We start from the raw sequence: 20,885 nt of genomic DNA, 5'->3' as shown, positions 1-20,885 counted from the left end.
CGGTGGTTCATTAAAGTACCGTTTGGTCGGAACACATGCCTTAAACCCTTGACACACACACTGTGCCACTAGTATACTGTAACTTCAGTATATTACAGCACTGTATCATGTTTCAATACACTGTGCTGTACATAATACTTTTTAACTTGGGCGTGGTATTATAACATACAAAAACATGCAGTGGAAACCCTGCTCCCAGTAGTCTTTTTAAAATCAAGACAATACAGCAAGGCACTATTATTCACGACCTCTTGTAATTGCAGTGATATGTAGTGGATTACAAATGGAACTACTTGTAACCTTGCTGCAAATATTTTTTCTGTTGATTTACATGAAATAAGACTCGTATAACTCTTTTTGCAATGCTTAATGGCGCTGGAAGTTGTTACTCCTGTCAGCTCACAGAACAATTGATAGAAACAGTAACCACAGCAGAGGTAGAAGTCACAGAGAAAGAGGAGGGAGGAGATGTGTGTGTATCGGCAGTGTCAAAGTGTCATAGATCCATAAAATATTTTAAAAGAAGCTTTTTATATATGATCATATATTGACCTTTTTAATGCTGGAAACAATTAAGGAGCCATGCTAAAATAAGTCAAAGCCGGTGAAGTCTAGAGGCATTTCTTTTTGAAGGTGGAGGATGCTGCTGTTCCTGGGCTGGCTGCTCTCTCTCACACGTTGCTCACTGGTCTCCCTCTGCCAGTTTGGGGTTGGCTGACGGTTCCCTCTCCAGCACCTGGCATCTCTTCAACTGCAGAGCACTGGCTCACCGGCCTCTCACTCCTGGCAGCCTGAGCAGTTTGTTTGTCTTCATCGGACTGAACGACGGATCCAACAACTGCTGCCTGCGAGTCCTGGTTTTGGTCAGTGGTTGACTCACCTCCAGCGACGGGGCAGTTCTGAGATGCTGGACAGGCCTCGGCTGTGGAGGCTGGGGCGACACAGTCCTGCTGCACGTCCCTGTTGGTCTGAGAACAGACACATTTAAAGCAAGAACGTTTAACTTTTAAAAGAAAAGTAGGATATTCTTTCTTTTACTGATGTAAAGCTGAATTTATAAGCAATTACACACCCTTACTCATTGTAATACAGATTTGGTGCTGCAGTCTAACATGGTCTCAAATGACCAGTAGTTTTGGGGGGCTAATGTAGCTAACTTAAGCAAACTTCTGACATCTATTAGGTTTGTTAACTAAATGAAATGTTAGTGTTTGCCATTTCTTTGTCACATTAAATATCCATGATTGAAGAGATTTTGTATTATTATTGTCTGTGGCTAATGCAGGCTAATATGTGAGCAAACATCAGATAGATACAATCAAATAGGAAATGCAATACTAAATAAATAGTATTTAATACCATTGATAGTAAAAGCATTTTGATATTAAATGTGCTTAAACAGCATAAAGCAGTAGCACTACGGCACTAAGATCATAAGCAGGGGTTTAATGTGAGGAGGGGGGAGGCCTTGTTTACATATTAATGCCAGTAGTCCACCCATCTTGATTTATATCTCACATCCTCGGTTCCCTTAGAAACAGGTCTGATGCTGTTTCAATTAGCTGTAGATGCTTGTACGAGATCTTGTAAAATTGTGGCTGCAAAACTTGTGCGTCTTGAATTTGCATGTGCATGCAAAAAGACATTTTGCATTCTGTTGCATGCAGAGCCATCTGATGCCAGCTTTTGTTGTAAATTGTGTGTTGCACTCAAGCTAATTCCTGCCAAAGAGACATGTAGACATATACCTCAGTACATGCACAGTTGCTCCAGTTACTGGGGTACAAAAAAACAGTACGCTTATTAACCTGCACACCAGCACATAGCCAGAAGCGGGATATTGCTTTCACTCGTGTGTGTGTGTCTGCATTTTAGAATATAGGACAAGATGGTGAATTTCTCTTGTAATTTTGAAGGTCTTCTGCACAATTTAGGTTACCACCTACCATTAGATGTTAGGGACATCATTTATATGTCATCAAGTGTTTTGGCCTTGGAATCAACGATACAGGCCGAACTTGAGGGTACACTGAGGCTTAAGGTAAATCTGACTGGCTACTGGCTTGCATGGCAAGGCAGGCCCACCACAGGTTGATCAGACCTGGGTGCATGTCCTTAGCATCTTGGGGCCCAGTTGGGATCTTTCCTCCTGATCCAGAGCCATTGGCTGCAGTGTTCTGCAGTGTGTATGTTTCTTTCATGATCAGGCGCAGGGCTTGTCCTTGGATCCCCAGATCTTTGAGAAACCTGATGGTGGTTATTGCAATGAAACCCCTTTGATCATAAGATTCTGTTAAAGAGACTGGAACAACATGTAGGGATTAAAGGAATGGCATTAGGCTGGTTTGAATCATATTTATCAGATATATTTCAATTTGTTAATGTTAACAATTACTCCTCCATGCACACAAAGGTTAGTGATGGAGTTCCACAAGGTTCTGTCCTTGGACCAATACTTTTCACCTTATATATATATGCTCCCTTTAGGCAACATCATCAGAAAGCATCACGTACACTTACATTGTTATGCCGAACACACCCAGCTCTACAAATCTTTGAAGCCTGGTGAATGTACCCACTTAGTTCAACTTCAGGAATGTCTTAACATCAAGACCTGGATGACACAAAACATCTCACTTTTAAATTCAGACAAAACTGAGATCATTGTAATTGGCCCTAAACATCTCAGAGAAACACTGTCTGACCAGATAGTCACCTTGGATGGTATTAGTTTGGCCCCTAGCTCCACTGTGAGGAACCTTGGAGTTATGTAAGACTAGGACATTTCATTTCACCCACATATAAAACAAGTCTCTAGGACAGCTTTTTCCACCTGTCCAATATTATGAAAATTAGAAACATCCTGACTCAGAAGGATGCTGAGAAACTCGTCCATGCATTTGTTACCTCTAGACTGGATTACTGTAATTCTTTATTATCAGGATGTCCCAGTAAGTCTGTGAAAAGCCTCCAGCTGGTCTAACATGCTGCAGCACGAGTGCTGACATTAACTAGAAGGAGAGATCATATTACTCCTGTTTTAGCTTGTCTTCATTGGATCCCTGTAAAAAAAAAAAAAGGTGAGCCCTGAACCATCCCTATGCTGCTATAGGCCTAGACTACTGGGGGAATTCCCATCATGCACTGAGCCCAACTCTCTTTCCCCCTCTGTCTCTCGCCCCCCAATTTATTTTACTACATGTGGCTAACCTTGTGTTTCCCCCCCCATAGTCTCTCTCTCTCTCTCTCTCTCTCTCTCTTTCTCTCTCCTTCTCTGTAGGTATCTCTGTTGTGCTTCAACCCAGAAATTGAACTGCTACTTAAATTTTAATGTATTGTCCTTGGTGAGCCGAAGGCAATTTTCCACCCTTCGTAGACAATATAGTTCCGAAAAAAAAGGGTATTTAGCTTTATTCTAAACCCTCCCACTACTCCAACCTCAGATCAAATGATTGTTTGAGTGAAACTCTGCATTACGATGGTCTGGGTTTCAGCTCAGATTAACCCTCCTCTGAGAGAACCACCACCTGAAGGCACCACAGAGTTTGTTTTTCTTTGAGCCCTTTTGTTCGTTGACATATTATCTTTTCCTGTGTCATGAAATCATTCACCCTCCCTTTCCCACAGCCACTGTATGTATTTATGATTCTGCTGGGGAACGTCTTTTTGGATCTTTTGTTTGATTCATTTTTTTACATTAAAAAAAATTGAATTTATTACTTGTAATATTAGTCGCTGATGTAATTAACCACATCTGCTAATATTAGCACCCAGTAGTATTGTAAGAAAACAGACTGTATTTGTCCTGAAACTAGTATTTTTACTCCTTGAGTTACGCTGGTTCGCTCTGTGCTGTTTTGATCAATCCCAAGATGTAGCTCAAAGATCACATCTGTAAACCGGGAAACTTGACATTTAAAGGTCCACCTGAACATTAAACAGTACAGAACTGTGACATCCTCCAAAGCCATACTGTGTGAAAACACTTTGAGCCTTTTAAATAGCTCTTCAGATCAGGCCAGAACAATAAAGGGTGGAGGAGTTCATGCAGAAGCTTTCTGTTTATCCTCAAGACAAAAACAGACATGAATCATTTGTGTGTGGCCCCCAGTTGACAGACCTGCTTGCTAACATCCTGCAGCCTTTCTGACTTCTTGCTGCAGCTGTGTGGCTGAGATCTTCCTGTGTTCTGTGGGTAGAAGCCCCAGGACTTGAGCCTGCTGAGGCCCTCCACAGAGCGGCCTGTAGGGTTGATGTGGCAGGCTGGGATACGAGAAGGAAGATCCCAGGTCCCCTTAAAGTCTGGCCATGCACTGCCTCTCTGTAGCACAAGAGAGAGAGAGAGAGAGAGAGATTTACAAACAGACAGGACAATTAAAAAAGAGAGAGACAAAAAGATGTATACATTCTCACCTTAACCACTCCGGGGAGCAGGTGTCCTCTGTCATTGGCAATTATAGTGGTGTTACCAGTCTTTGCTTGGGGTCTCTGTGAGTGCGTATACACAGACACACACACAGACACACGCACACGCACACACACACACACAGTTGTGTCTCCATGAGTTCAGAGGACATTACATTGAGTCTAGAATGTCGGGGGACACATGACACACAGAGCTTCTCTTTCCAGCTTCTCCTTCCTCTTCTCAATCGTTATCACATCAAAGTAATTAATATCTCATCAATACATGTTACTGACTTCACTTCTTCCCGGAGTCCCTTTGCCTTATCATCCACAGATCCAGGGCCGCGGCTGCGGCCACACCGTGGATTATGATGGTGGATTGCGTATCAGAGATCGTGATTGTAATGGTGGATCCAGTATGGCGGATTCTGTATCATGCTGGCTGATCGTGATAATAATGGTGGATCCTGTATCATGTTGGCATCTGATAATGGTGGTGGACCACGATCGAGGTGGCAGCTGATGGTGGATCCTAATGGCGGCAGTGGACAATGACTGTGGACTATAGTGGCATCCGATCTTGATGGTGGATCATGATCGTGATGGCTGCTGATCATGGACTATGATTACAACAAGACTGCTCGACCATTACTGACAATAATCCATCAATTCATTGACCTTCAGTTATGCTACAAAGTGTTTATTCTAATCAATGCTGCAAATACCCTTATCTTGATGATGTTCTCCTTTACACTTGACATCTATTGCACTTCTGTCCGTCCTGGGAGAGGGATCCCTCACATGTGGCTCTCTCTGAGGTTTCTACTTTGTTTTTACCCTGTTAAAAGGGTATTTGAGTGGTTTTTCCTTACTCTTGTTGAGGGTTAAGGACAGAGGATGTCACACCTTGTTAAAGCCCTATGAGACAAATTGTGATTTGTGAATATGGGCTATACAAATAAAATTTGATTGATTGATTGACTTTGATTTCCTGGTCAGTTACTCTAACTTAACCATAGTTATTACTTGCCTAACCTTACCCTTAATATTAATCTCAACCTAACCTGAACCTAACCCCCCATCTTAACCTAAACCTAACCTAACATTAACATTAACATTAACATTAACCTAACCTTAACCTAGACCTAACCTAAGCATAACCTTAACCTAGACTTAAAACATTTCTTAAAATGTAATGATTTAAATCATGGAGACTTCCTTTTTGTCCCCAAAAGGAAGACAAGTCCCCGTCATGCAATTTAAGCATGTACTCTAAAATGACAACACCTTCTTATTTCACTGCAAAACTTTCACATTACAATCTACATCGGTAACTTCCTGTTCAATTTAGGGTATGGGTCCCAGACGCTTTTTTGTAAGACTGATGGGCTTGGTTCATATACCTACCGATTTTCATACATGTTGGTGAAACGTGCCGCTGGGGCTGCTTCATTGAAATATCAAGTCAGTTTGTCACACCCATATGCAAGACCCATAATGGAGGTTTATGTACAGTGCAGTTATAAACAACTGCCTGTTTCAAGACCAAACATTAAAATTGGACGTGACGCCACGGACACGCCCTCTGACAAAAACTCACAAAAAGTACAACTTTTCCTCATCAAGGTGGTTGGGTTGCATTGACCAGATTAGAAGTCAATCTGATAAATCCTCTAGAAGGAGTTTAAGTATGATGTGTGTGAATTGCCAAAAATGACCACTCAATTCAAAATGGCTGTTGGGTTTGGAATATGGGTCCCCTAGACTTTGTAAATCTAGGTATAATACATATGCCAAAGGGATTTTCATGTATACCTGGACCACACACACACACACACACACACACACACACACGCACACACACACACACACACACAGACACAGACACACACACAGACAAACTACCAGGCAATGTGAAATATAACACACTGGGACAGGAGTGCTGATGTGTGTTGAGCAGCTGTACCTGTTTGAAGTGTTTAGTCTCACACCAGTTGTTGTGCCTGTGTGTCCTGAAGGAGCTCTCATACTGAGGAAGTAGAGACACTTGTGAGTCAAACAAGGCTGCAGAGTTTCATGATCAGCACATATTTATCTTATGTTTATGTATCTTACATATATGTTTATCTCATGTATATTTACCGTATTCATCTGTATCTTACCTGATTTGCTGAGTAATTGGACGACATGTCTGCCTACTGCCCCCGTGTGTTACTGTTGACTCGTTGCATAGCAACACCAACTAATTCGTCAGACATCATACAGCACCGACGCACTGCACTCTGGGAACCACAGTTGTATAGGTGTGTGTTCGCTGTGTGTTTGTGGATACATAATGTTCACATGTCACTTTATTTATTGCCTGTCCCGTCGTGACCTACATTAGGACTTTTATTTTGAAAACTGTAACCCGACGTTTTTGTGGTTGGCAGACTTTGTTGAGGAGAGTATATTAGTTTTAAATTTATATACAGTCTATGGTTTAAATGTCGTTTTTAAGACTCCCTCCCCACCTCTGTCTTTTAGTTCTTATGTGTATGGTTGGATGAAAAATTTACATATAAAGAATATGTGGGGAAAATGGTAGAGAGGAGGATGCTGAGGAAACCCACCTTTAGTGGAAGACTAAGATCGCCATGGAGCACCACAGAGCACCATAGGAAGTCTTTTCTCCCTGTGGCCATCTAACTGTATAACTCCTCCTTCTGGAGGGTGGACCAGGGTTTATAATCGCACACTTAATTACAACAACATGCACAATAGTCTTTTCACATGTAATATTACCACTCGTGTGGAATAACACCATTCAGATTCAATTTGTGTAACAATGCTGTTTTTGTTTATCATCACATTCATTTATTATCATGTGCAATATTTTCAACTGATTTCAATATCATGTGCAATATTTAATATCATTATATTTCAATATAATGTGCAATATTTCAATTTCAATAACATTTGCAGTATCCCATATTACTTTATCATTTCATTTCTACTTGCGTTAAGTTAGTTAAGTGTTAGTTTATCTCTATACACTTAATATTATTTCATTTACAATACACTTATATGTTTTTTTCTCTATTCTATTCTACTTTATTATATTGTTCTGTACAGCAATCTTGCAGCAAGCTGGCACAAGAGGTGCCTTCCGGATCAATAAAGTTTTATTTTATAAATTGTGAGGGCATATAGTGCAGTGATGTTTCCATACCGGTGGGAGGCAGTAAAGCACTTAATAGTGCCTAGCCTGCCGGAAAGAGGAAGAAAATAAAAAAACATGTTTTTCTTCCGGTGAACAAACGTCGCAGTAATGGACGCTGTGATGGAGACTGACTAGGTTGTATGTAGTCGGGACGTGCAGTTAACTTCAGTATTCTTCCCCCTCTGGTTTATCTGAATGAAGGGACACGTGTAACTTTTCAGCTACGTGTGGCTGAGTTTAGTTTACACTCAGCTCTCTGTCTACGTGTCTTTCTCTGATGCTCTGGGACACATGGAGGCTCCGTCCTCTCGTCCGTCTGCCACCCCGGACGCTACGCCGTGGCTGGCGGGCCGGAGACACTCCTCCGGCGGGGAGTCAGAGTGTGACCCCGCCAGGGACACCAAGACACACTTCCGCGTCTGTCGCTTCATTATGGAGACAGGTAACACCCAGTTTCACCAGGGTAGCATGGAGGCTCACTTCTGCTTAGAAAGCAAGATTCAAGAAGTCATGCCTGATGGCGAAAAATAGTCATAATTATTGTAAAAATGACATAGCTTAGTATCTTACTTTATACGAATATGATCAATTATACAATTTTCTATGGTTTTTTTCTTTAAATACAGTACAGAGCAGTTTACAGAGGAAAACACAGAGGTATACGAAAAGGCCTGTCTCCCCCATTCCACCACAGACAAGGGTCAATACAAAAGTTCAATCTCATTTGTAAAGCACCAGACCACAAGATACATTATCCCAAGGAACTTTACATAGAAGGTCGAGACGCTAAAGGTTCTAGAGAAACACAACAGTTCCCATCAATGACTGTGGAGAGAAAAAACATTAACTGGAAGAAACCTCTAGAACCAGACTCAGTGTGGGCGGCCATCTGCCTCAATGGGTTGGGCTGAGCAGGGGAAAATAGGGAGAGAAGAGAGAGAGACCAGTTGTGTCACTGTCATATTTAAGCTCTGTCAGACTGGTTGTAATAATGAAAATAATATGAGTCATATTTATAGATGTAATGATGTTATTAATGACGTAATAATCGTCTGGATCCTGTAGTTCTGGAGTCAGAGATAACTGCAGAAGGAGGGGGGGGGGGACACAAAGTTAGTGACATGTATTTAAATAAGTGGGAGGTAGAGAGATCAAGAGAGGGAGAAGTGCTCAGTGCATGATGGGCGTTTGGTATCTTTTGCAGAGCTCTAAGAGGGATGATTTATCATTTTATATTCATTGTGGTGTAATGTAGGTTGTATAAATAAAATTAAACTAAACTATTATAGCAGCTAATATATGAGAAGGTATTTATTGTATCAAATTTGACTTTGAAAGGTTAAGTGTGTTTATTATCTCATTATTCTGGCTTAACACCTCACACATTTCCCTGGTTAGGTTTTATTTTCATCATGTATGATTTCTAAGCCATAAATTTAACACACATCTGATCCACCAAGAAGCATTTAGTCAGCTTTTAGCCTGTGTCTCTACACTGTTTCTTGTTAACCTCTGTGTATTTAGATTGTGAAAACATTCAGCAAGTTAGAAATGGTTTTGAGCTGTAACCGTAGCAGAACTCGGACGTACTGCTGACATATTGATTCAAATGGTGACTCAAATGATTGATAAAATAGAAATGGCAGTATGGTTATCAGGCCTTAGTCATACTTACTAAATAGAAATGTATATGAATTTGTGTGAGTGAATCTATCAAAGATGTTGAAACACCACTTTGGATTTTGAGTGTACCCTCCTCCCTTGCTCAGGAGTGAAGCTGGGCATGCGCTCGGTGCCTGTGGCCACAGCGTGTGTGTTGTACCACCGTTTCTTTAAGCGTGTCAACATGCGTGCATATGAACCCTACTTGGTGGCCATGAGCTGTCTGTACCTGGCTGGCAAAGTGGAGGAGCAGCATATCAGAACCCGTGACATCATCAACGTAAGCCACAGGTAATATGCTTGGTTACAAGTGGGTACTATTTGCCGCATGCAATACTTTAAGGCCCCTGAGAGCAAGATACCTCAGCAAACGTTGTGCTGCTGTGAAGAAACAGCCTTGGTGGCAGATGCAGGCCACTCTCATTGAAACACAGACATTGAATATTACTTGAGAACTGAAGTGTTTCTGTCTTGAGTTTCTTGAACTATGTAAAATAGTCAAGTCATTCTGACAGCGATTGACATAGAAGCAAGCGCAGCATTCGTATCATCAGATACTTTTTAATATTATAATAATGAAGAGTGGCCAGAGTGTCGTGAATATGTTGGTTATGCAGCGGCGTCACAAAGTATTTGTACAAATTTGCTTTTGCCCTTTGATAACGCACCAATGCAGTGGCAGCTCTTAACCTGCCTGTTTGGAATGGGCTTTTTGCTTGACCTGTGGTGATGCTGGTTGCAGCTTTTTTTCTGAAACTGAAAAAGTGACCTGCAGTAATTGAGTCAAGTAAAGAGTGACTGCAGGACTAAGTGCTTAGAACCCTGAGGCTGTACCATCCCTGCATCCACTATAGACTGTTTATAAAATATTCTGCACACAAACAGTACAAACTGAGAGTATATTGTAGAACTGTTTTAGGAGGGCTCACTAATGACAAAGACTAATTTTGAAGTAGCTCTGGAGCATTAACACAGGACAAGAACACAACTTTCTAAACATGCAGTTTAAGGTTGCTCATTATTATGTTTTGTGTTTTAGGTCAGTTTGAACAAAGTCTTTTCAGAGTGGTCACCTTGATTTCTGCCCTCATCTCCCTACCACCTCCGTGTCCCCCTCTGTTTTTCCCTTGCAGGTATTTCAACATTGGCAGCGCGCCTTTAGAATGTGACAAGGAGTTCTGGGACTTGAGGGACAGCGTGGTGCAGTGCGAGCTCCTCATCCTCCGACAGCTCAACTTCCAAGTCTCCTTCGAACACCCTCACAAGGTAAGTGTGAGCATGTGTATGTATTCCTGTCCCCCCTGTTTAGTGTGAGCCTCCTTGTCTGTCTTAGTTACTGTTGTCATGTCGTGGTTGTCCCAAAGTGTTTGTGTTCAGCTGGTTTACAATCAAGATTGAAGAGGTGTTTTCAAATATGAGGTGAAATGCTGCCTTACTTGAGCTTTTGTTATTTCTTTATTTTAACTGTGATTGAGTGGTTACCCTTGCTCGCATTGTTAACTTTCATCCAAAACTAAAACAAATTGAATTGCTGTTTGACTCAAATATAGAATGTGTCATATACAGAATGACAGGATTTTCTCGGTCTCCCTCTCTCCTCAGTATTTACTTCACTACCTGTTGTCTGTGAAGTCGCTGGTGAACCGCCACGCTTGGTCTCGAACCCCCATCACTGAGACTTCGTGGGCGTTGCTTAGAGACTGTTACCACGGAGACATGTGCATCCGCCACACACCTCAACACATTGCCATAGCAACGCTGTACCTGGCTTTAAACAGCTACGGAGTGGAGCTGCCTGTCGGGGAGAAGGACTGGTGGCAGGTGTGTCTTTGTTGCATGGTCACAGTTACAGATTGAAGAGAGAAACGACTGATCAGAAACAATTATGTGCATGTGAACAAGTAAGAGAAAGTGACTATGTAATTTATTGATTTGACCATAAAATGTGATATATATATAGATACCTGTTTATACAGCCAACAGACACAGTGGACCAAGCTCATCATGTCCTCTGCGGGTCAAAATCTGCACCAGATCATTTTCAGAATTTGATTATTTTTATTTCACCATTTCAGACTGACACAGACATTCAGGGTTGCTGATCTCTGTCATGGCAGTAACATTCATGGAATCAAGTTGTCTTCAAAATAAAGCACAACATTAATTTTGTTGTTATGCTTTATATTAGAATTACAGAGCTTTTATTTTTGAAAAGTTGTGACGTTGGGTCTGAGGATGGATTGTGTTGTGTCTCTCTCTCCCTCCCTCCCTCCCTCCCTCCCTCCCTCCCTCCCTCTCCTCTCTGCGCAAGGAGCAGTATTGTCTTTCTTCAGTGCAGCTATGAGACAGACTCATTTCACGACACAAAATCTGTCTTATGCTGCCATCTCTCAGTATTTCTGACACCGAAACCACGATACAAATGTCCACAATTTAGTATCGCGATCCAGGATGTTAAAACTACAGAAGAAGTCCCTAGAGGTATCATGTCATGCAGATCATTTGGGTTAGGTATCGATTTAGGTATGTCTCTGTTACACTGGATTATCAACAGACTTGTAATAGTTTTCACTCCATGATGCTGAGTCAATCTTTGTTAGAGCCACATTTAATGGAATTTAAAGCATGTCCATTATTCAGTTTAGTCCATAAGGGCCATTTTACACTATGATGGACAGACAGTCGATTTAGCCCTGCACAGATGCTCCCATGCCAACAGCAAATCTTCAACTTTGTACCATTTTGCACTTGAACCAAAGGGACATCTCCGCCTGACCATCCAGCTCCAGCCAGTCCACAAAGCACAAGTGTCTCTAAGTGTTAAGTATTAATTGAAAGGTGCTGGCAATTATAGTTTTCCATTGTAAAGCAATTTTACAAATGAAGTCTCTTTTGTTAGAGCTTTGATTTTTTTAAATGACTGTATGCAAATGGAACAGAGTCAGAATTTGTTATGGTTTTATTCTTCAGTCCTCAAGGCAGTAAAATCTAGGTCGTTTGAAATGGTGTGTGGGCCTTTGATGTCCACTGCTTATTGAGACCAGGTGTGGAGCTGAAGTATCTCTTTGTGTGTGTGTTTGTGTGTGTGTATGTAGGTGCTGTGTGAGGACGCGAATAAAGCAGACATCGATGCAGTGATCTCAGACCTTCTTCAACTCTATGACATGGAGGCCAAGTGTATCTAAAGGACACACAAGCAAGACCTGCACATGGGAGACACCAAGAGTTATATGGTGTGTGTTAGAATTTGTTTTGTCGTAGCATGAATGTGTGTGTGCATGTGTTATTGTCTGCTTGTAAGTGTTTTAAGATTCCTTTATTCAGGTTTCAGGATTCAAGTGCGTGCGTGTGTGTGAGAGTGTGAGAGTGTGAGTGAGTGAGACATGGGCAAGAATACTTAGTATTGCCCCAGTTAGTCTATGAGCTGTGACTAAAAAAATAAACACACATGCACTACCGACTATTGCCACCTGGGGGAGACATTTCTTGACATGTCAGCAGTGCAGCATAATGTGCTGGAATCATCAGCAGCAGGAACATCTTAGACACACCTCAGCAGTCTTTTCACACACATCATGTTTTAACAACAAACACCACTGTATGGATTGGATTGGATCATCTTAAATTCATCACCCAATTAAAAGTAATTCACCAATAATTATTGCTCAAAATGAAATCAGAACACGGACTATGACCTGTCATGTTTCGCGGATATTCCGGGTCATATTTAATGTGTTATTACTGTCTGTGAGTCCCATGAAGTAATAAAGACCAACAATGTGTAATTGTCTATAGTATTGTAAGTATTATCTGTGTAACAAACCTGTTGCACTGGATGACATGTTTTATTCATTTCCACACACTGCAGTTCATTTTGCCTGAGACTGGCAGGATCCACATTCTCAGTAGGAGGCAGTGTGCTTCAGGCGGAGGTATACATAATGTCGGCTTCACATTTTTACCAGTTCCTAATGAGGTTGAGCTACAGAAGATCAATGTGAAGACCAAGACCAGACTGCAAGGACAGTGCAGGGTCATTGTGTGATTGTTCATTAGAATGTTTTTTTTTGTTGTGTATTAATTTGTGTTTACTTGGTGTAGTTCCTTTGTGCTGTATGTGACTTAAATGAGATGAAAAAGGTTCATCTGGATATCTTCACAACAAACAGGGCTTTACTGAACATTGCAGCTGCTATGAGTTACAATGGTCTTTCAAATGTGCTGCATATAAAAATTAAAAATAAACATTTGCAATGAAAACCCAAGGATTTGAAAAGATCTTTCAAATGATCTGATGGAGGCTTCTTCCAAACAAAAACGAGTTGATCATACATATGGACAAACTGCAAAAAAAAGTTATTAATTCATGCTCTGTTGCCAATGCTTTTTTACTTGTGATACAGTATTGGCTGTATGTACAAATACTTGCATGTATCAGTTTCCATGTCAATCTTTATATGACATACAGAATTGAATAAACACAGTGATAAAAAAACTCATTGGTGTTTTACTGAGATTTATTCACGACCAGAAGAATATGGAACCTCCTCTTCTTTATCCTTTATGACTGAGGCTCAGAATGAGGCCCTCTGTAAACACACCGGTGTGGCAGCACACAGCTAAAAGCCCAGATAGCTCGCAGGTAGCCCCGGCTCAGAAAAGCGATTGGCCTCCATAGGTGACTTGAGGACACCTTGCCCCTTATTATTTTTAACAACGACAAAGAAAGAGGCGAAGCAGTAATGCGTCCAGCAGTGCGAGTTGTGAAAACTCAGCCATCACTATTGTTAATCATCAAATATGTTTAAGATCTTTCTGCTGAGAGACTGGATGTCAAAGGTTGTTTTAATTTACTGTACAAAGCCTCTCAGACCTGATATTTTTAAGATGCTTACATTTTTTGCATTTAACTTCAAATCAGGTCTGCCTGTCTCAAGCCTGTGTATGTGTGTGTGGGAGAGAGAGAGAGAGAGAGAGAGCAATCTGGAGCCTAAAGTGGTTGAGGTTACAGTAAGGGGCCTGGAAATTCATTGTGTCGATGAGTGTCCTCACAAAGGTATTTGTGTCTGTGACTGTGTGTGTGTGTGTGTCCAGGATAAAGGAGTCACATGATCAACACTGACAGATCTGAGTCTCGCTTTCTGTCTTTTCCTTTCACTCTGCCTCTCATGCCTTCTGCTTCTCTTCACGGGACAGGAGACGCTGCGTGCGTCCCAACAGCATCGCACGTTATACAATATTCTTCTCCCTCCTCATCTGTCACTCCAACTCCACCGTTATTTCCCTCCCTTGTGTAGCTGTTCGGGGAAAATCTGTCTGTCTTTCTCTAAGCTGCTCTTCATTTGCCCCATTCCTGTCATCTTCTCTCCACCTTTTTTTTCTTTCTGTCCATCTCCATCTCTTGTGCCCTCCATCTCCCCGTCTCCCTTTCTCACCCACCCACCACATTCCGTCGTCCTCCCTCCACTTGTTTCCTCCTCACCCTCTGTCGACTTCCCTGTGTCTCCCACATCTTTCCTCTCTCCTCCTCTGTGCCTCCTCCCTTCTCCTTCCTCCATCTCCCTAATGTTACATTAATAATGAAGAGGGTGCGTGTTCAGCCAGACTCCATAAATTAACCATCGGATGGGAAGGAGCACTGAGGAAAGGAGTTGGAGGAGTAGGGGGAAAAAAGAGAGTGACATGGATGGAGGGGTGAGGAGAGGGAGGATGGATGGAGGGAGGGGTGAGGAGGGGATAAAGGGGAGGTGAAGAGGGAAAATGGCAAGTGAGAGGGGAGCTTATCTTTGTGTCACACTTCAACACTCTCCAGGCTGCTTCTGATCGCCTCTCCTCCGCACTGCTTCTGATCTGCTTACACATCACTTCAGCCTTTACTGTGGCCTTGAGGGGAAGTCAGAAGGTCACACACACACGACCAGCTGTGTGTGTACGTCTCAGGGTACATGTGTGTTTGCATCGAAATGACAGTTTGGGATGTTGATGTTGTATCAGGCCTGCAGTCTCAGAGCTGAGTGCCCTTGAACTATAAAAGCTAGCCTTCAGCCTCAGACCTATTAGACATCAACCAAGCGCTCCTAAACACTCTAAATGCCTAATGCATAGACAATAGATTTAAGAGAGTGTGTGTGTGTGTGTGCGTGCGTGCGTGTGTACGTGCACGCTCTTAGTATTGAAGGGTGGAGCAAAAAGAGCAGTCTGCATGATTCATCAGCCATGATGTAAACAGTGAGATGAATAGTAGATGGGTCAGCAGACAGACAAAGTTATCAAACTATCAGCCTATCAAGGCCTCTCACCCTGCACCCTTACTGACCAGCGACCTTAACACTGAGATGAACGGGTGGAGTCACCCCTGAACACCTGCTTTTGAATCTCAAGTGTTTCTTGGTGACCACAGATTTCCTATGAGAATGTTCCCCTCCATTCAAACGTCAACACCTGTGAAATAAAAAGATGTAGTTTGAGTTTTCCCATTTTATTCTTTTTTCTTAACTACATTTTACATATAAACAATCTCAACAAATATCAACAACTAAACAGCTTTAACACTTTTCTCTTTGTTCCCCTCTATCTCTTGTTCAGTGAAGTAAACTCTACCGTGTGCTGCCAGGATTTACTATCGTAAAGACGGAAAAAGCTGCCCAGGTTAAAATAAGGCCCAAAAAATGCAAAACAAGGTTGCGCAGGTTAAAATAGAAACGCTCCGTCAGAATCCAGTAACAGGTGTGTCTCCGTATAGAACGGCGTCTTGGCGATTTTTTTGGTCTTCATCTTTACTTTTCAGGTGACTCCATGCTTTGACTGTGAGCAGCCACCCTCCTTACGACGCGTCAACGCACTTTGTCGATGACTTCGATTACATCGATGCGTCGCCCAAAGCCAATTAGAAACTAACTATCTATACCCCCTTGCCTCTTGAGGGTCTCGGGAACTGGAGCCAATCATAGCTGACATTGGGCGAGAGGTGGGGTACACCCTGAACAGGTCGCCAACAAATCGCATGGCCAACATACAGAGACAAACAACCATTCATACTCACAATTGTTGAGGGATTTTTGACCATCCACACACATTACATCTGTACAACATTATCAGAATAGTGCCTGTCTAATTCCACAGATACTCCCTTTTCTCTCCCAGTAATTCCCAAGGTCATGTTATAGATTATGGGCCAATTAGCAGTGCATTGTAGTTTCTACGCTCATGGACTTTCATATCTAACTCAGATGCTCCAGACAGAGAGACACCAACTTCAACTCTTTTGCCTATTTCACCAGTGGCAAGACGTAAGGACACAATGTGATTTAGGATTGCATACTTTAGACTTAACTATCCAATAGGATGTGAACACCTACATGTAACATAAAGAGTGACAGCAATTCTAGCCATTCATTGATTGAGTGCTGTTAGAATGGGTGACGCAAGTAGAGGGAGATATATGTGGAAGCTGTGGGAGACATCTTCAGACTTGGGGGTGATAATTTCTCCTGTTACTCTGTCAGCGTTTGTATATTGTTTCACCTTCTGGTCTCCTTGATGCATCAAGTCCACATTAAAATCTTCTGCATAAGACATCAGCTGCTGCCTGAGATCAACTTTCACCTGCTTCCAGAAAACTTCCATCACAACAATCTCACCTACAGACAATTTTACAGTCTCCAATCATCCTAATTCCCAATCTGCATGTCTTTGGACTGTGGGTGAAAGTCAGGATACCCAGAGAAAACCCACACAGACATGTGGAGAGCAAACCTACAGAGAAAGACCCTGTAATTCATACTGGGAGGAGTTTTTAGTGGAAACACTGGTTTTGTGCACACACAATGTATATCAAAATAAATGATGGTAATTGTGAGAATGTATAATTTATGTCACTATTTTATCCAAATTGAATACATTATATCCTCTGTGTCCAACACACAATCACCTGAAAAACAACTTCAGAGGCAAACAAGATCCCAGTGCAGCCATGTAGTGAAATATTTCAGAGGCTACTGTATATGTTATTTGAGAGACTGAACTATACACAAAAAGATGGTGTTTGATTAAAAAAGACATCTGCTTTGTACGACATGTGACATTGTTCAGGACAATTCAACAGAAGAGATCTTTTGATACTGACTAATCCTGATCTTTATAGTTTTTTTTACAATTAAAAAAAGTTCTCCAGCTTGTCTACTTTTAAATACATTTAATGGATGTGTAAAATAGCTTCATACATTATGAATGACAAAGAGTCACTTGATAGACTGTTAAAGACAACATTTTAATGCAATATGAGGCATGTTTCTTTGCAAACTGAAGGTACAGTATTTTGGTGACAATGCCACATCTGAGATGTAGGCTACAGTTTTTGTATTGTGCCTGATGCTGAACTGACACTGGAAATGATCATCACACGTTTGTATCTGATCTATGTCTCACTGCCGCTTTTGGATTTTATCTGATCAAATAGTTCACCACCTGCATTTAAATAGTAGTACAGTGCCCATACTTAACCTGCCTGGACGTAATGTTCTGTTCTCTTGTTAATACTATGGAGCTACCTCAGAATTATTCCTTGTCATTAGTGAGTCCTCCTCAAACAGTTTTACAATACAATGTCACTACTTATTGTTTGTGTGCAGAGCTTTTTATGAACAGTGGTGCAGAGTGAAGTTCGAAAACTTTGTGCTCATCCTATCTGGTTTATCTACTATGAAGATTCTACTGTCAATGTTTTTCATAAAATTAAACAAAATTTGCTTTATTATTTTTTATTAAGTTTAAATGATTTACTTAACTGTTATTATGTCTTCATACTTTGCATGTCGGCTATTAGAGTCAGAGTCTGTTAAGCAATTGACACAATAGACTAAATAGACTCATAACGCAGAAAGTCTGATCTGTAGTTTCTAATGGACATTATGGATTTGCCTGGCACAGGGTGTTCATGTTGCATTCGAGGTCTGGTTATCATGGCTTGGGACATCTGGTCTTGTTACTATATAACCTCATACTGTTTCTGTGGCCTTTGTTAGCCATGCTCGCAGCTCAGAATTGTTGGTCAAAATTCTTAACAACTACTGGATGACATGGTATTTTCCTGCAAAAAAACCTGTACCCTTACGAATAATCTGTGGTTATGTGGTGATTTCCTGATTTGTCCTATGTAGCATCATTATATAAACATTTATATTGGTCTGTGTGACCAGATACATCAGCTGTTCTCTGTGTTTAATTAATGTTCCTATTGACATGACGGCATCACATCATTTAAGCTGCTCTTTCATGCCAATCTCATGTTCTACCTCAGCCTAAAGTTTCTATTGGTTTCTATTAAAGTTCACTAAACAGTTTGTCATGACTTTTGCTCTGTGACATGCAGCATTATCCTGCAGAACGAAGCCATTAGAAGATGGTGAACAGTGACAATGGAGGGATGAACATGGTAAACAGTATCATTCAGAGGCTGTGACACTCAAACCATCTGGGATTGGTATTAAAGATCCAGAGTGTGTCAAGAAAACATTCCCCGCCATCACACAACCACCAGCACCCTTGAGTGTTGACACAAGACAGGTTGGCTTCATGGCTTCATGCTGTAAACTCCAGATTGTGACTCTACCATCAGCAGCCTCAGCACAAATCCACATCCATGAGACCAGTTTACATTTTTCACAGCCTTCAACTGTCCAGAGTCAGTGAGTCTGTGTCACTGCAGCCTCACATTTCTGTTCTTGCCTGATAGGAGTGGCACCTGACATGTCTCTCTGCTGTTGACCACACACCTCAAGGTTCGACATGCCATTCATTCTGCTCGGCACCGTTGTAAAGATTGGTTTTCTGAGTTACCACAACCGTTCTGTCTGCTCCAACCAGTCTGTCTGTTCTATTCTGACCTCTGTCATCAACACAGAGCTGCTGCTCACTGGATGTTTTTTGTTTTGTGTCCACTCTGATTAAAAACTCTCAGAAACACTCAATACAATACTATGTAAATGGTAAATGGTCTGTATTTATATTTAGTGTTTTTCTGTTCTTGAGGACCATTCATACGTGTTCATGCAGTGCATCTATGTGAAACACTTCACTTATGTCAGGGGCAATTTGTGGTTCAGTTTCTTGCCCAGGGACACTACAGCATACAGCTGGATGACCCACTATACCTCCTGAACCGCATACCATAACCATACTCCTTTGTTTTAAATGCACCTACAATTGCTTGCAATTGCAGGTAAAGAGAATTGGTCACCAATCAGACAAAACTCCTATTCTTAGAAGATCTCACCTATTTCCAGATGAAGAGTTTGAAAAGAGTGAGGTTTTGTGTATATTTGTGGAAATATTAAAAGAGATTATTGTTCATCTACAAAGACACTATGTCTGTTTTGTGTGTGTGTGCCTCTGGGAGATGGTGTGGAATAGTTGAAGATAAGAGCAGGGAAAGATAAAATCAGCTACAAAGCTTTTCATCAAGATGTGTGTGTGTGTGTGTGCCTGCATGAATGGACGAGTCTGCGGTCCATCTCCCTGCAGTGTACAGGATATCTATTAATAAGTTCATCTGATTCATCTATAAATACATTTATCCTCTTTCTCCTTACACTGGCTCACTGCATAATAAGCTGTGACAGTAGCCAGTTGGGTATAGCCATGCGTGTGGATGGCTGTGGCAATGGAGGACTGGAGTGTGTGTGTGTGTGTGTGTGTGTGTGTGTGTGTGTGTGTGTGTGTGTGTGTGTGTGTGTGTGTGTGTGTGTGATGGTTGTTGTTGGTGGCGGGGGGGGGGGGGGGGGGGGGTCTGCATTGAACGTAGGACTCTTTGTTCTTCATCACTAGGGTGTGCTATCTTTTACCACAGTGAAGAGCGCCTCAAGCCTCTGTTTTGTTTGATTCCATAGAGCAGAAGAGGCAGGTTCTGCTGCTTCTAACCACATCGACCAACACCAGTCCCCCCCCGTCCCCGTCCCCGTCCCCCCGTCCCCTGAGCTGTGGACCAGCCAGGCATCTCCCCATTTAGGACCAGATCCATGGTGCTCATTTAAAGGGCTGTGATGTGTCCGTAGATGTAGTATTTTGGCTCTTTATTTATACAATTCACTTGTCCGGCAATGAGTCCGGGCAAGCTTGAGGTTGAGTGTGACTCAGAGGGCCTCTCCCAGAATCATTGAGTCTTCAGACCAGCAAATAGAAAAACTTTTTTTTGGATGCATGTTGAATTAAAAATTGAAAAATAGTTTATGAATTGAATTTCACTCTGACCTATCAGAGGTTAGTATGAGGTAGAAAGAGGAGGAGTTGTGTTGTGATGAAGAGGGAGTCTTCCGATCCTCACCAATGGTCATGAACTTTGGATAGAGACCTAAGGACCGACGAATACAAGTTCAAACAAATTTGATATGACACATTATTCCTTTCAATATATTCGAACACCTCCCCTCCTGGCAGGCACGCAGTCAGAAATGGTTGAACACTTGACGTATCTCTGTTAACCTGTGGTGCCTCCTCAGCTGCTGCTAACAGGTGAGCCAACAGGTTTGTTATAAGGAAGTTGAGTGGTACAAAGACAACAAGCAGCCTCACCTTGGATTGTTACTTTGCCATATACGATGTAGAATCCAAAATATTT

General features: G+C 41.7%; 2 protein-coding genes and 1 long non-coding RNA gene across 9 annotated transcripts; 2 read left to right on the top strand and 1 right to left on the bottom strand.

Moving 5' to 3' along the window:
* Positions 1-352: 352 nt before the first annotated feature.
* Positions 353-6,654, bottom strand: cfap126 (cilia and flagella associated protein 126). Of its 2 annotated transcripts, XM_034592000.1 has the most exons (5): positions 6,570-6,654; positions 6,374-6,436; positions 4,414-4,488; positions 4,121-4,321; positions 353-968 (listed from the first exon to the last, which is right to left on the bottom strand). In XM_034592000.1, the coding sequence occupies exons 1-5, from the start codon at positions 6,594-6,596 to the stop codon at positions 672-674; spliced, it is 663 nt and encodes a 220-aa protein (XP_034447891.1). In that variant the 5' UTR covers positions 6,597-6,654; the 3' UTR covers positions 353-671. The 2 variants fall into 2 exon arrangements, with proteins under 2 accessions (XP_034447891.1, XP_034447892.1); XM_034592001.1 differs by lacking the exon at positions 4,414-4,488 and having other exon boundaries at positions 6,570-6,652.
* LOC117765406 lies at positions 677-1,360 on the top strand. Its single transcript, XR_004614569.1, has 2 exons — positions 677-806; positions 898-1,360. It is a non-coding gene; the product is annotated as an uncharacterized LOC117765406 (long non-coding RNA).
* A 968-nt stretch (positions 6,655-7,622) lies between the features above and the next one.
* On the top strand, positions 7,623-19,969 carry ccnq (cyclin Q). Of its 6 annotated transcripts, none has more exons than XR_004614567.1 (6): positions 7,683-8,051; positions 9,379-9,562; positions 10,405-10,537; positions 10,874-11,092; positions 12,367-12,506; positions 15,391-15,663. XR_004614567.1 is itself a non-coding variant. In XM_034591992.1 (6 exons), the coding sequence occupies exons 1-5, from the start codon at positions 7,901-7,903 to the stop codon at positions 12,454-12,456; spliced, it is 777 nt and encodes a 258-aa protein (XP_034447883.1). In that variant the 5' UTR covers positions 7,683-7,900; the 3' UTR covers positions 12,457-12,491; positions 19,942-19,969. The 6 variants fall into 6 exon arrangements, 5 of the variants coding, with proteins under 5 accessions (XP_034447882.1, XP_034447883.1, XP_034447885.1 ...); XM_034591992.1 differs by lacking the exon at positions 15,391-15,663 and adding an exon at positions 19,942-19,969 and having other exon boundaries at positions 12,367-12,491; XM_034591994.1 differs by having other exon boundaries at positions 12,367-12,491; positions 15,402-15,663.
* Positions 19,970-20,885: the final 916 nt, after the last annotated feature.

The sequence above is a fragment of the Hippoglossus hippoglossus genome, chromosome 7 (genome assembly GCF_009819705.1).
Source record: "Hippoglossus hippoglossus isolate fHipHip1 chromosome 7, fHipHip1.pri, whole genome shotgun sequence".
NCBI lineage: Eukaryota > Metazoa > Chordata > Actinopteri > Pleuronectiformes > Pleuronectidae > Hippoglossus > Hippoglossus hippoglossus.
Note: the sequence above shows the minus strand (reverse complement) of the source record. Positions and strands in the feature narration are given on the sequence as shown.

Bases quoted from the DNA above. Each gene is read 5' to 3' on its own strand.
- cfap126 (XM_034592000.1), bottom strand. From the start codon at position 6,596: ATGTCGTCCAATTACTCAGCAAATCAG. The intron at 6,437-6,569 runs GTAAGATACAGA...CTACTTCCTCAG, and splicing joins CCAATTACTCAGCAAATCAG to TATGAGAGCTCCTTCAGGAC. The intron at 969-4,120 runs GTCTGTCAACTG...GTCTGTTCTCAG, and splicing joins TGCAGGATGTTAGCAAGCAG to ACCAACAGGGACGTGCAGCA.
- ccnq (XM_034591992.1), top strand. From the start codon at position 7,901: ATGGAGGCTCCGTCCTCTCGTCCGTCTGCCACCCCGGACGCTACGCCG. The intron at 8,052-9,378 runs GTAACACCCAGT...TCCCTTGCTCAG, and splicing joins TCGCTTCATTATGGAGACAG to GAGTGAAGCTGGGCATGCGC. The intron at 9,563-10,404 runs GTAATATGCTTG...TTTCCCTTGCAG, and splicing joins ATCATCAACGTAAGCCACAG to GTATTTCAACATTGGCAGCG.